Source organism: Pyrus communis, chromosome 8 (genome assembly GCF_041283825.1).
Source record: "Pyrus communis isolate YQ-2024b chromosome 8, ASM4128382v1, whole genome shotgun sequence".
In the NCBI taxonomy this organism is placed as follows: Eukaryota; Viridiplantae; Streptophyta; class Magnoliopsida; order Rosales; family Rosaceae; genus Pyrus; species Pyrus communis.
Genome location: NC_142572.1, coordinates 22137739 through 22153374, shown reverse-complemented (window position 1 = coordinate 22153374; position 15636 = coordinate 22137739). Strand labels below are relative to the sequence as shown.

Here is a 15636-nt window from a genome sequence, read left to right as displayed (position 1 = left end):
CATCGAGATAAATTGGACCCTAGAGCTCTCAAATGTATTTTTCTTGGTTATTCATCAACACAAAAAGGATATAAGTGCTATGATCCTCAACTAAGAAAAATAATTGTATCTAAAGATGTACGATTCCATAAAGCTAACCTTTTTTTCAGCAAATCACATGAAGCCACAAGTCAGGGGGAGTGCATCTTAGACCTAATTCCTTTACCAAGAATCTGTACTTCTACACCTCCCATTGAAGTCAATAATGAAGGTACTCATCCTGATAATTCTGTGCATGATGATGACAACGGCAATATAGAAAATCCTCAAGGTGTGGATGACAATTTGAACGAGGATGAGACAAACCTCCCAGTACCTCGACACAATCCTCGGCGTGATAGACAACCTCCCACAAGGTTTCAAGATTTTGTCACATATAAACCAGGCATCCAATTTCAAATTGCGTGTCGTATCAAAAGGTAACTCCATCTCATGCTGCCTTTCTTAACAACATTTCAAGTCACAGTGAGCCTCAAAACTTTTATGAGGCTAATAATCAAGTTGTGTGGAAAGAAGCAATGAGAGATGAACTCAAAGCACTAGACCAACACAAAACCTGGAGCATCACCAAACTTCCACAAGGAAAAAAGGCAGTGGGCTGTAAGTGGATCTATAAGATCAAGTTTAATTCTGATGGTTCGATTGAGAGGCATAAAGCCAGGCTGGTGGCTCGAGGATTCACTCAAACATTTGAGGTGGATTACAAGGAAACATTTGCTCCTGTTGCAAAAATGAACACAGTAAAGGTTCTATTGTCTGTTGCCGTCAATAAAGGTTGGTCTATGTATCAAATGGACGTGAAGAACGCCTTTCTACATGGTGATCTTGAAGAAGAAGTTTATATGAGATTGCCACCAGGACACCCTCAAAGCCAAGAGCCTAATTTGGTGTGTAAGTTACATAAGTCAATTTATGGACTGAAGCAATCACCACGTGCTTGGTATGCAAAACTAAGTACAGTTCTTCATAGCATTGGTTTCAAAAGGAGTAATGCAGATTCATCATTATTTGTTCGCACAAGAGCTGCAAGCAAATTAGTTGTGTTGATATATGTGGATGACTTAATAATTACAGGTGATAATGCTGCTGAAATCACCACACTCAAACAGTCACTTCAACAACAATTTGCGGTTAAAGATCTTGGGGTGTTGAAGTATTTTCTTGGAATCGAAATGGCATCTTCTTACAAGGGACTATTTCTTAATCAACGAAAGTACGTCATGGACCTACTTAAAGATGCCAATATGAGTGATGCCAAGCCTGCACTTACCCCTCTTGATAGCAAGCTCAAGCTTGACTTGGGAGGCACGCCACTCTCGGATATCAGCTTATATCAGAGGCTTGTCGGCAAGCTGATCTACCTAACGATTACCAGACCAGACATCTCACATTCAGTAAGTATTGCCAGTCAGTTCATGCACTCTTCCACCATCGAGCATCTGAACCTTGTCAAAAGAATCTTACGTTACTTAAAAGGGTCTGTTGGTCGTGGCATCCTCATGGCAAAGAATGACAACACTCAAATCATGGGGTACTGTGATGCTGATTGGGCAGGAAACGCAATCGATCGCAAGTCCACCACTGGTTATTGTACCTTTGTTGGTGGAAACCTGGTCACATGGAAGAGCAAGAAACAAACTGTCATCGCAAGATCAAGTGCCGAAGCTGAATATCGTGCAATGGCCTCAACCGCGTGTGAGCTGATATGGCTAAAAGGACTTTTATGTGACTTAGGTGTGTTCACAGCTCAACCAATGACCTTATTTTGTGACAACCAGGCTGCCATGCACATAGCATCAAACCCCATCTTTCACGAGAGAACGAAGCATATTGAAGTCGACTGTCACTATGTCCGTGACCAAGTACAGTTGCAGGTGATTCAGACACATTATGTAAAAAGCTTCGATCAGCTGGCTGATATATTCACCAAACCTCTGGCGTCTCATCAGTTTCAAAGACTCCTCTCCAAGCTTGGATCCATCAACCTACTGGATCCAACTTGAGGGGGAGTATTGGATGTCATTATTAAAAGTAGGGTTAAATATTAGAAGAATAACAAGTGGTGTCTAGTGGCGATGGAGAAACAGCTCAGCTTGTGTCATTGCCTAGCTGTTATCTTCGGTCCTCCCTCTCACCTACTGTTTTCATCCATTGCTTTCGGCTCTTCTTGTTGTAAAAGCCAAAGCTGGATAATAGATTAAGTTTTAGAGGGATTGCAGGTCATCATGATGTTGGCATTAGCTGCTATCTTCCCTCCTCTCTTCTTCTTGTTTCTTCTTCCATATATGATGCATCTTGTAACTGTTTTATTCATGAAATATACATCAAAACGTCAACACGAACTTTCTGTTTGTACATACAATGACTCTTCGATGATAATTTATTTATAGAATGGAGAAGTTTACCACAGAATGTGTTTAAAAATTGATGTCTATTACATCTGCGATCGCAGTAGCGATAGGCAGTAGTAAGTATTTGCTTCCATCAGGTTCTATCAGTCTTTCCTCGGAGGAATTCGATAAGACCTTGAAGGGTAACATGAGCATCATCGCTCCTCATTAGCTCTCCGGCAACTTCTGCAGGCGTTGCTTGTGCCCTGTTGAGCAACATTTCAATTTCTCCGAAAAGTGTGTGCTCGTGAATCAGCAGGTAATTATATGCCAATGTCTTGAAACCACTGAAGGTGCATTAGGCCATGTGTATGTGCAAGTCCGTCCGGCCAGGTCGCAGCAACGCTGGATCAAGCCGGTCCTTGTGGTTTGTCGTAAACACTACAATTCTTTCCTCTCCACAGGTCGACCACAGTCCGTCAATGAAGCTCAATACAGCAGAGAGGCTGATCTGTGAATTAAGAAAAACATTAAAAACCGATTGCTTTCAAATAACCAAAAGTGCTTCTAAGATTGTTATTACCTTGTCATCTTCCACGGCTCTGGGCTCGTCTCCAAATCTCTGTTCTGCAAATCAACTGAACAATCAATGTCCTCGATCACCAATATCGACCGGCTCTTTGTTCCGATTGTTGGAGAACAATTTAGAAACAATAAAAATAACAGAAATACAGAATCGAAATACTTATACTTTATTATTTAAAAATACTTGCAATACAAAATACAATTACACAATAAATACAAAAGATTATAACAATACTAACTTGAATGAATCGATGGTAGGGGCTAGCGCAAAAGCTATGTCCTTTGAACAGTATTTCCGTCCCAATCGTGTGCTTGTGGTTCTACAATGTCTGCTCGACCAGGATACAACTACCTAATTCTACAACCCGTACTGGATTATAAAATTCTAGCGAATTGCTTTGTGAGTTTACTCTCTAAGAATTTTGTACGGAAGAAAAAGAGGAAGAAAAGATGATTATTGATGAAAGACTCCGGTTATATAGGCTCTTTCATACCTCTTCAAACACATTTTGGATGTATTTGAAGCTATACAACTCTTTCCAAAGAGTTATGTCTATTAATCAAAATGTTTTTAATTAATTTAATTAAAAAATTAATTCGAAATTAAAACTAATTGATCAGATTAATTTTAATTCCTTGGCCCCAATCCACACAACCATAGAGGTTGGCCGCCTCGAACATTTGGTTTGGGGTCAGGCCGTCGAGCTCCTCCACAACGACGATGAGTTGGGAGGAGAGCTTTTGGAGTCAAGAGTAGGACTTTTGGAAAGCCTCCGGGATAAGGTTGCTTGCAATCGTTTTGAACAGGATTGCGAAGGCGGCGAGTGAGGCTGCCGCCGATAGTATGGTTTTTGGCGACGGTAGGTTTTCCTGCGACAAGCACCACATGGTTTAGTTCTTTTTTGGTAGTGGTGGTGGTGGTGACTGATGAAATATTGAGATGCGACTGACGATGGTTGTGTTAGGGGTTTTGTAGGGCTTTATCTTTCGGGTTTGCGTGAAGAGAAAGACTGAGGGAGTTGAGTTTTGAGCGAAGCTAGTTAGGTCTGTGGTTTCGCTACGATCAGCTCCCTCGCAATCTCTCTATGTTCTAGAATTCTATTTGTTGTACGCTTTCCTTGTTGTGAAGCCTCGTTTGGCATGTTGTATTATATACCAAACACACGATAATATAATGTCACAGATTATTCTATCCTATTATGACTCGTAGTATATTGGCTTTGTTCGGCATGCCGTCTTATGTACCAAGCACACGATAACATAATGTCGATGCACATATTAGTCTGTTCAAATAAAATAATCATTACAGTCCGACGTACCAAACGCATAGCAAGAAAGAGAAGGGGAAAAGTTATCCCTTTGGTTTTGGTTGTTGGATATTGGGCTTTGAGACTTTGGTCTTTTAGCTAACTTTTTGGGTCAGAATGTAATGCATGGCCCATTTCAAACTATAATTGTGATATTGAGATTTATTAACACAAGAAGTTTTTTTTTCTGTAACTGTCACACTAGAACATGGTGTCATATGACTATACTCACGTTATATGTGAGTCAATAACAATGTATAGCTCATGGTCTTCTATTCGTTTTGCCTCTAGTCTTTGTTGCTCAGAGGTCACCATCTACGTTGTTTTTAGAGTTATCTGAACTTGCAAAAGCGTCATTAGTTCGAGTTTCCTTTCAAAAATAAAATTACACATGTTAAAATGCTAATATTCCATGCCATACGGTCTATAAATTTTGGTGCTAATTAATCAGTATTAAAATATTATCTCCACACTTAAATCCAATTTTGCCACTTGAAAAAGAAAAGCATCACTAACTAATTAGAACTCACAATCCGTCTTACCTTAAAAAACTCATAATCTGTTTAGCTTTGAAAGATATTTTGATCATTTAATCAATTCAACTCGGAAAATGCCATTAGAATTGGATCTCATCCGAGGGAGACTCGTAAAAAAAAAGTTGCTTCTACAACTTGAATTTGTGACTTTTCGATCATAAAAGAGCAATATTTGCCAAGATTCCACCTCTTTAACCTTCAATAGGCAGTGGAGAATTGTTAGAATATCAATATTACCGATCTTCCAATGAATTGTTTAATTGTTTTACAAACCAACAAAAAGGGACATTATTTTTTTTGGTCGAAAAAAGGGCAGTTACTTAAAAATAACAATTAATAAATTGCTGGTTTTCAACCAGCAAGCAAAGAAAAGAAATTAAACATAAAGGAAATCATGAAACAATCACAGAGGTTTGAAGTGCTGCTATGCCCGCCCATCCTTCATAGTTTCTATTTAATATTTGAAGTAGCCCGACAAATCAAGAACCCAAATACAACCAGGAGTAAACAAATTACTGCACAAAAAATACAAGGGCCGACGTCATTCTGCTCGTTCTTTGCTTTGATCTTTTGATATTTCTGTAATATGTGGTTCAAGTAATAATTCAAAAACATATTGACGTCGCCAACGAATTCGTCGCGGAAGCTTAGTTCAAAGTGACGTTGTTCTCGTACTTGGCCATCACCGGAAAGCGGCAGTTTGGAGGAAAACAAAGCCCACATGACGACGACACCGTGGAAAGAGTCGACCAGTTCTTGGCTATTGCCGTCAACGGTGATCACTTGCAACAGTTTATCGGCCGCCGGATCAAGTTTCTGATGACTTTCGAATTCGTTGTTTTTGATGAGGTTGGTGTTGTTGCTGACCTTAATTCTGAGTGTAGGGCAAGACAGCCTCTTGTCCACGTAAACGTTGACTGCTTTAAACATTTGGTTGGGGACTCCTCCATTGGTGAACTCTTCGACGGCGTACGCAGGGACAGGGGACCATGACGGACGCTTGGACGTTGGGAGCTCCTCCAATGCCATAATATTGAATGTCGTCGAGGATGTTGATTATAAGGCTTCTGAAGGTTTTTATAACGTTCTCGAAAACTAGATTTGAACCGTTGGTTCTTAGATAAGATCAAAATCAAACTAATCGCTTATCTAAGTATTTGACTCTATCTAGATTTGATTTTTTATTTTTTTTAAACTTTAATATTTTGGTGTTCCTATATTATCTATTGTCGAGAATGAATCCACATCAGAAGAAGGAACTTGGATGAGTTTATATGGAATTAGACTACCCCATATTATAAATTTGTTTTATTCTCGTCAAATGTGAATTTGAACTATATTAGTGTTAGCGAAGCTAAGCCAACTTCTTAGATAATATCGTTTGTTAAATAAAAAAATAAAGATAAATAGCCTTTCTTCACCCTTCAGTTAAATATGAATTATTTTCCAACTGGTCTAATGAAAAATTTAGCGTACGTATTTGTGGCGAATTTGTTGTAAAATTTTGCCCATGAAATTAATGGTTAGTCTGTTTGCTACTCACTTAGGTCATGGTGGTTAGTGTCCTAATTTCTCTTTAACTCATTCAACTCAATGCGTTCATTTGTTTAGTATAAAAGTATAATATATTACTTGTATTAAAAATAAAATAAAAATCTTCACCTTCTTTTAACTTTTAACCAAGCCCCATGGAATAAAATATTTGAATATCAATCTTATCGATTCCTATAACTATCATATGAAATTCAATCTTTTTTAAGAAATACGAGAACTTAATAAGAAAAGATAAAATGTGATGATAAGTTTATATTTGTATCACAACTAGAAACGAGGATAATTAAAACAAAGAGAAACTTGATACAAGTCTAATTTTTTTAAACAAAATAGAAATAGTCCAATTTATTAAAATAAGTACAATTCCTTAAATTTAATTATTTAATTATTAATAATGATAAGCTTTATCATAAAATTTAAATTATTCCTAATTATCTCTTCAATTATTTCTTCTTCTTCTTCTTCTTCTTCTTCTTCTTCTTCTTCTTCTTCTTCTTCTTCTTCTTCTTATTATTATTATTATTATTATTATTATTATTATTATTATTTTGTTATTTCTCTTCCTTCTACTTTAAACAACATTTATAGATTTTATTTAAAATTTTTATTTTTATAATCAACCTATATCACAAGTTAATTGTATTTATCTACAACATATTCTTTTTTTTTTCTTTTTTTTTTATCAAAAAGTGTTTGTAACTAATCATGCCGGGGATTTTGGTTTATTATTATGAATTTTTGTTTTTATTGGATAAAAGGTAGTTTCGAATTATCAACATGTATCACAAATTAATGTGTTTTGCTTGTAGGTATATTATGTTTTTTCTACTTTTAGGTAGGTTTTATATCTCACTTATATGTATAATATACATTCATATATTTATTAGGAATTTTTTGTTTTTATTGGATAAAAGGTAGTTTCAATCTATCAGCATGTATCACAAATTAATGTGTCTTGCTTGTAGGTATATTATGTTTTTCTACCTTTTAGTTAGGTTTTATATCTCGCTTATATGTATATTATACATTCATATATTTATTAGGAATTTTTTGTTTTTATTGGATAAAAGGTTGTTTAGAATTATCAACATGTATCACATATTAATGTGTCTTGCTTGTAGGTATATTACGTTTTTCTACATTTTAGTTAGGTTTCATATCTCGCTTGTATGTATAATATACATGCATATATATATATATATATATATATATATATATATATATATATATATATATATATATATATATATTACTTGAGTATGGTCATATGTTCCGCACATGGATGTGTGTTAGTATATTAGTTTTTTTTTGTTAAAAGATATTTAGTAGATTTTAATTTATCTCTAATATAAAAAAAAAATAACAAAATAAAATGAGTATAAGAGAAGAAAAAAAAAAAAAAAAAAAAAGATAATACTGGACTTAACCTAATAACTATGTTGAATTTTTGACCCTCATATAAATGAGAGTCTTTTGAGTTAGACCCCTTACTAGTTGATAACCACAAAGCAAAAAATTAAATTAAAAACATCTTGAAAATGAAAAACTACGTGAATGGTAATTTCTTTGATCATGAATTTATAAAGAGTTCATCTTTAGAGATAGACCCTTACATAAACTCACCAACATTAATTTAAACATCCAAAAGAAACCCAAATTCAAAGGAAGGGAACAATAATATTACTACTTGACAACCACAAAACAAAGAAAAAAAATTAAAATATCTTGATATCATGCAAGGGATCAAGCTATACGGCCAATAGAGTATCCTATTCGAAAGATGAGTAACAAAATTCCAGCCACAAGAAAGCCATCGCCGAAATAAGCAGCAATGAGGTTCTTTGTTGTAAGTTCATCAGATTTCTTTAATATATAGGTTAAGTAAGAACTCAGAAACATATCGTCACGACGCGAGTTGTCAAGGAAGCTCAGCTCAAAGTGACGTGCTTCATTCATATATTCGTCGGAGCAGGGCTGGTTGAAGGAAACCAAAACCCACTTGACTGCGACGCCCTTGAAAATGTCGACCAGTTCTTGGGTGGTGTCCACCGTGATTCGCAACGGCTTACCCGAATAGTCGTTTTGATCTTCGGAAGTAAAATTCAGTTCAGGGTTAGGGTTTTTAGTGTCCTCGTTGCTGAGGAGGATGCTGTTATTGTTGACCATTATTCTGTGTGTAGGGGAAGACAGCGACAGCCTCCTGTGTAGATAAACGTTGAGTGCTTCAAACATCTGGTTGGGGACTCGTCCATCGATGAACTCTTCGACAACGTAGGCAGGGGATACGGACGACAACGGGCCCGCCAGCTTTGGGTGCTGCGATGACAACATTGCCATAACCTTATGGTCCTCGGGTTTATTGGTACTGAGAGTAAAGGAGAGAGAGGAGAGAGTTTGGAAATTTTGTGGTGTAATTTCTCAAGTCACCGTGCCTTTATTTACAACAAGGATACTATCTAAAAGCATATTTTTAGGGCGGACTAAATATTCAGTACTGCATGCGCATGTTTTTGTAGGGTTTCAACATATTTTACTTGGGGAGGAGGAAAAATAATGTATATAATAAAGGTGGTTACTTCAATTCTTAATTAGTAAACATGCCCTAAAAGATTTAATTAGGAAACTATAGAATGCTATGAATGATCCATATTAGATTACATATCTTAGAATATTTGTTTTTCTTTTTTAATAAATGATATTATATACGGAGGGGTAGGCTAAGTGGCATATCTTAGAATATATGTTAGTTTTCTTATATTCCACAACAAGTAAATAAATATTATGCTTTACTAGAATATTGCCACGTGGGTATAATTAGAATAAGTGTTATAATATTTTTTTAATATACTTATTGATTTGATAAGATACTTTAACAGTGGAATATATCAATCTTGTCTTTTACTCATATTTGAACACGTTGACTGATTTATTATGTAAATACATTTCAGTATACGCAATAATTGTTTCGTTTAGTCCATGTTGCTTGAGATCACTAGAGCTTATGCTACCCATGCTCGTCACCAATCCAACGAGGTTGCTCATCGCCTTGCCCGCTACATTCTCTCGACCAATTGTGAATACTCTTGGTTCGAAGAACCCCAGACTTTGAATGTGATGTTTTTCTTTTTGATAAATGTAATTGTTAATGTTGGTTGGCTCTGTTAAAACTCGCCCCAACCTTTTGTACTTGGTTGAATCTGTTTTGGATTCTCTCTTTAAATGAATCAAATACTGCAGCTTAAAAAAAAAAAAAAAAAAAAAATCACGTGGACTACTGTTTCAACGGTACACAATAATTTTTTTTAATTCCACTGTAGTTTTGATATGGCATTTGTTTTGTATATCAGAGAGTTTATTACACCACATGATTGTATTTCCGTACTACAAGGAAAGACACATTTATACCACGCTTCGCAACCTTCGGGTATTGTTTTGAATTATTGGGCTTTAAAGATCCAAATCATTCAAAATATCAATAGTTGTTTAAGCTCTAGTTTTTTATAGCCCCTTGAGTTCAAATGATAGAGGATGCATGTGTAATTAGGTCAAAATCCAAGCGATAGATCTGCAATATTAATTTTTATGAAAAATGATATTTTATTTCATTCAATGAAAAAGATTTCAAATTGTATTTGGACAGAACCTTGCAAAGTCTTTCTCATCCAAGACCTTGGTATCAAGGAGCTTTCATTTCATATGTTTGATCGATAGGGGCATTGATTTTGTGGACAAGACGGATGCTCACCTTTGATTTGATTATTTTATACTTTCATTTCATTTCTGTACATCAAATCAAATGTCCATATAATGGAGTAGAATTTTTTTCCCTATTTTTCCTCTTTCACTCCCTCCTCTCCTATTTGAATGGTCACAGTTAAGTCACGTCAATATCTTATATTAGTTTTTTATAGAAAGAGAAAAACAAAATAAAGAATATGAAAGGAATGGATAGAAGAGGATGGAAAAAAGAGGGAAGAAAATCCTATTCCCCATATAATACCAACCATCAATTTTTATTGTCGGAAAATCCACACACAATTTTGTGTTTTGCTCAATTAGAGCTATCATCCATTTTCTTATTATATATGTGCTCTAGAAGCCAAAGGTTCTTCTTTTTAATATGACTTGTTTAAAAGTGTTTTTAAAATGACTAAAAATGATTTTAAATTTTAAAAGCATTTGAAGTATTTTTGCAAGAAGTATCAGTTATGTGTTTTTCCTAAGAAACATTTTAAGTGTTTATCAAAATTTGCTTGCATTTTTATTAAATATTAATTCCAAAATCATTTTTACCAAAAACACTTTTAGTTTTAGCCATTTCAAATCTCTTCCAAATGAGCTTTTTTTGGTATGTTGGTTTTAGCTAATCGAAGTTTTATTGTCTCTGCGTTAAATGAGGTATTCTATTGTGTAACTAGAGATATACGTACATCCTCAGTTGTTTCTAAGAATATCGAGCATTGGGTCACTTATTGTGTTAAGGGTGAAGCTATTCATACATCTTTTTTATTTTTCACGTAACTTCTATCAATTCTTATTATTTGATCATCTTTAATTCATTTGATCTAACAACTGAAATTTTAAAAAGATGTGTATAAATAGCACAAACCAACTATAGTTTTATTAAATGCAGCAAAATACTGCTTTAATAAATTTCTTAATTTACCACGCATTGGCTTTCGCATGGCCGGTTGAATTCTAACCGACATCCACACTTACCTGGATACCCCCAGTGAAGCCAACATTCAAGGCCCTCTGCCAATGGAATAATTATAACGAGGTGGTTTTTGTTAAACAGAAAGTATAAATTCTACATCGGAAAAGCACATTTAATTACAACAGGACATTTTGTTATAAAATATTCAAATTCGGCACATGCCGTGCTGTGTAGATAGTAAAATACAAGTTAAAAGACAATGTCAATGTGGATAAATTTTTAGTTATGATGGAAATACGAGTGGTACATCACGTGTTTTTATATAAGTGGTGAAAATTTTTATTTTTTTTTAAGTTATTAACTTTTTAACACACATATCTCACTATTTATATAACGACACGTGATATATTACCCCGTATGACGATCACACTAAAAAATCTCTTGTCAGTGTGATAATATGCCAATAGCCCAACTCTAATCTGAAATTTTCACCCGTTAAACTGGAATGCAAAAGCCTAAGTCACTGCCCTAATTTTAAAGTAGCTCAAGATCTTGCTAGACAGCCATAATCAAGATTTGTCATGTAACCAGCTTCTTCTTTTTTTTTTCTTTTTTTTTTTTCTCTACACTAATAGCGCGTTTACGTAACCGTAATGAAAAGAGGAGGAATTGAATTGAGGAGAAGTCAGAATCGGATTCCCGTTGAAACTGTTTACTTAAATGTTCTGGAATCGGAATAAAATTTCATAAAGCTGTTTACTAATTTAGCAGAATCGGAATATAAACCAGTATGATTACTAAAATGCCCTTATCCCAAATCAAATATGTATTAATGCTAGCCAAGATAGTGTAAGCCACCATGATTTGCGTATCTATTGATGCTGCACCTACTAATGCTGCACCAATGAATATATATTTATTTAAATAAAAAAATAACTCAACCCCAAATCAGTCTTATCTTTCTCTTCCCGAAGAAGCCACTCCTCACCGCCACCTCTCGCTATCTCAATCCATTCCATTATAATTCAAATTTATTTATTTCAAGTCTTGAGCATTTGATGGCAAATAAACTCCACTATAAGTCCTTCATTCCCTCTTTCTCTTCTTCTTATTCTCTCTCTCTCTCTCTCTCTCTCTCTCTCTCTCTCTCTCTCTCTCTAATCCAGTGCATTTTGATTTCAAAATTTTCCTAGGGAAACATAGAGATATGGCAGAAAGTGGGAGTAGTGGGTTTTGGTTGCGTCCCTGGGCATGGGTGGTTGCGGTGTTGGAGGAGGGAGTAGCACTGGACATTATCGTTGGACAACGACAAGTGGATCTTCTGTGTTAATGCAAAGGGTAGTGCTAGAATTTTAAAAATAAAGTGAGGATATAAGTGGTAGAAAATTTGTATTCTGGATTCCCCACAGCAGGCGGAATTGAAATACCTCATAGATCTTAGGAGTCCAATTCCTCCAAAAGAAGGAATTGAATTCCAAAATTTTTATGGGTCCCGCCACTTTTTCAATTCCTCCAGATTTTTTAAACACTAGAGTAGTCCGTAATCGGAATTCAATTCCACATTTTGATTCCGATTACGGGTACATAAACGCGCCATAAGAGAGTAAGATAGTAGGCTAAACCTCACAATGAGTTAGCAATAATGTGGTTCAAATTCGTCTATGGCAAAAATCGAATCTAAGAGCTCTCACTTTCAAGTGAAGAAGAATACTACTAAAATGTAGTACTAAGGTCATCTCCAACCAATCCGGCCAAAAGGTCATATGGCTAAAAATAGCTCGGAATAACACGAAAACCGTCTCCAACCGAGGGCTAGGCCAAAAGGCTTGTGTGCCCCATCAGGCCCAAACCCCCAGATTAGGCCAGCGAACTGGCCATTTCCAGTTAGCCCTCCAGCCCAGCCCTCCTCCAGCCCAGCCCTACAATGCCAGAATGTCAAGCTTGACATTTTGCCAGCTCTCCAGCTCAGCCCATTTGAACGCCAGTGCCTACCTAGGGTCAGCTAACTAACGTCAGGTTATTGTTGGAATTTGAAATTTTTTTTTTGGACGAATTAAAAAAAAAATTCTAATTTTTTTCCCTATAAATACCTACACCATTCCTATAACATTAAAAACTGAAGATAAAAAGTGCTACATAGATAAGAATCCTATCTAAATTTTGCACAACCAATTACATCTCGACATGTGGCACTCGAAATCATATCCGAAAAATTATTAAGATTACATAAAGATAAGAAATCTGGAGAGTTACTCACTTTAGCGACACGTATCAATCGAAATCATATCCAAAAAATTATTAAGACTACATAAAGATAAGAAATCTGAAGGGTTACTCACGTTAGTGACACGTGTCACTCGAAATCCTATCAAAAAATTATTGAGATTGTATAAAGATAAGAAATCCGGAAGCTTATTCATTCGGCGACAAGTGGCACTCAAAATATGTCCGAAAACCTTATTTTAATATAGTAGTTTAATTTAATTAACCATGTTAATTTAATTAAAATAAAAAATTATGTTTGGTCTATGACCCTTTGGCCCCCTCGGTTGAAGATGATTTTTTGTCAAAGGGCTATGTTTGGCCTATGACCCTTCAACCTTCTCGGTTGGAGATGGTATAAAACATGGCATGGTACAAGTCATTAAAATATAATTTCTTGCAATGCTATAGAGCTAAAGGGAGTCATTTGGCCTTCCTTCGGTTGGAGATGGCCTAAGTGGCGTAAATAGCTTAATTAAACAACAATCTTTCGTATAAATTGAGACATTTTTCAGGTGCCGAAAGCACGACTAGTGCACCAAGTGTTTAATACAAATGGTTGGAAAAAAAATTTTCAATGTTTTATGATATTTGGTGTATTGAGCGGTGTTCCCGACACATTAAAAAATTTATCTAATCCAAATCTTTCCAAAGACTTGAAAAAATGACTGCAAAGTTAACATTTGATAGCCAATGGACAATTAGTGAGTTTAACATGAAATTAATACAAATTATTATGAGCAATATTTAATGGTACAATAGCAATTACATTATGGAACAGTAGCTGTAGCCATCTTCGGCAATCACATACCAAACATCGCATCTTTGACATGCCTTTGGAGTGTATGGAACAACGTCTTTCTTCTCATCCTTCTTCTCAGTCTGCGGTGGACCGATACTCACAACCGTAGCATTTTTTCTGAATTTCCTCACTTTCCCGATAATCTTTACTGGATCGGCATCCCCAGTTACCGTCACTGTATTTTTCGACGGGTCGAGGACAATGGAAGTTATTCCTTCTACTGTTGCAATTAACTTCATCACCTTTTTCCTGCACTTTGAACACAGCAGTTCCACTGACACCACAGTTTTCTGCAGCAAGAGCAAAAAAGGCAACGGTCAGATTTGTTCCGTACTTCTGCGCTCAGAAATATAAATTCCATCTGAAGTATTTGCAGTGTGTCAGTGAAGTACTCGAGAGAAAAATGGTACGTCAATAACTAACTGCAAAGCAGAGAGAAAAACAAAAACAAACCATGCAGACAAAATAATTGACTAGAGCTATACAGAGAATGAGAGAGCGAAAACCTTAGACATGATCTTGATCAAGAATCTGCGAGCGAGAATGATCGAGATCAAAGTAGAACAAGCTAATAACGAAAGAATGCATGAACAAAAAGATGCTATATATAAAATGTTCACTCTCTTTCTCTCTCTCTCTCCCTCTCTATATTAAGTTATGCTTTCAACACTTGGGGTATTCTTGGCACTAAGCTCTCAGCACTTGGGGCATTCTTGGCACGAAACCGGGTCGAGTACAAAATGACAGCGGCAGTAGTTGGCTAGAAGTAAATGCCGGTCAGAAAGGTTGTTAATTGGGTCACCTCTGCCCTCCAATATGCAATCAATGCAGAATTTACATGCGCCCACATCCCCTACTAGGCAAAAACACATCTATCTAAATTGCCCATCTCCTACCAGTCTATCCTGCAAGGAATCAAACATTTTGTAGCAAAGATTAAATGAGGCAAATGTACTACAATTTCGGATAAAGTCTAACAAGCTTTGCCTATGAGTGTGCTCGTACACATAGGTTTGTCAGTTTATTGTATGTTTTATTTAAAGTAAATATGCTGATTGCCGGAATACCTACTAATGAGGTTTTAGCTTAGGATGTCTCCAGAAAATTGATGAAGACCTGACATTAGACAATGTCTTGGGAAATAGTAATGGCAATCAGTTTCTCAATTCACCCTCAGTGGGGTCAGTTGAATGGGCAAACTTTGACAAACTTTACCCACTTCTCGAACGCTATTAATTCCTTATTGGTTGCACTCGAATCATCAACTCTAAAGGGTTTAGATCCACACAAACAAGCAGACAGGCACACCCACAAACAGACAGACACACAACACCTAGGGGAGGGGGGAGAGAGAGAGGGAAACCTACAGAATGTTGAAGAGTTCACTGTTCATCACATGATTTATTGAACCCACGGCCTTTGTATTCGACATATAGCTGATCACAATACCAAAGCCGATCAACCATAGTGTAGAGTCTTCCAATCTGGTAAACCATCTGGTCTAGAAACATGTCCCTGCCCTTCCAGCATCAGGAACAAATCTAAAGTTCTTGTTCTGGCAATG

At 36.0% G+C, this 15636-nt stretch overlaps 1 protein-coding gene across 1 annotated transcript; it reads right to left on the bottom strand.

Moving 5' to 3' along the window:
• Nucleotides 1–13926: 13926 nt before the first annotated feature.
• On the bottom strand, nt 13927–14719 carry LOC137718052 (heavy metal-associated isoprenylated plant protein 2-like). Its single transcript, XM_088698899.1, has 2 exons — nt 14579–14719; nt 13927–14362 (listed from the first exon to the last, which is right to left on the bottom strand). The coding sequence occupies exons 1-2, from the start codon at nt 14585–14587 to the stop codon at nt 14036–14038; spliced, it is 336 nt and encodes a 111-aa protein (XP_088555025.1). The 5' UTR covers nt 14588–14719; the 3' UTR covers nt 13927–14035.
• Nucleotides 14720–15636: the final 917 nt, after the last annotated feature.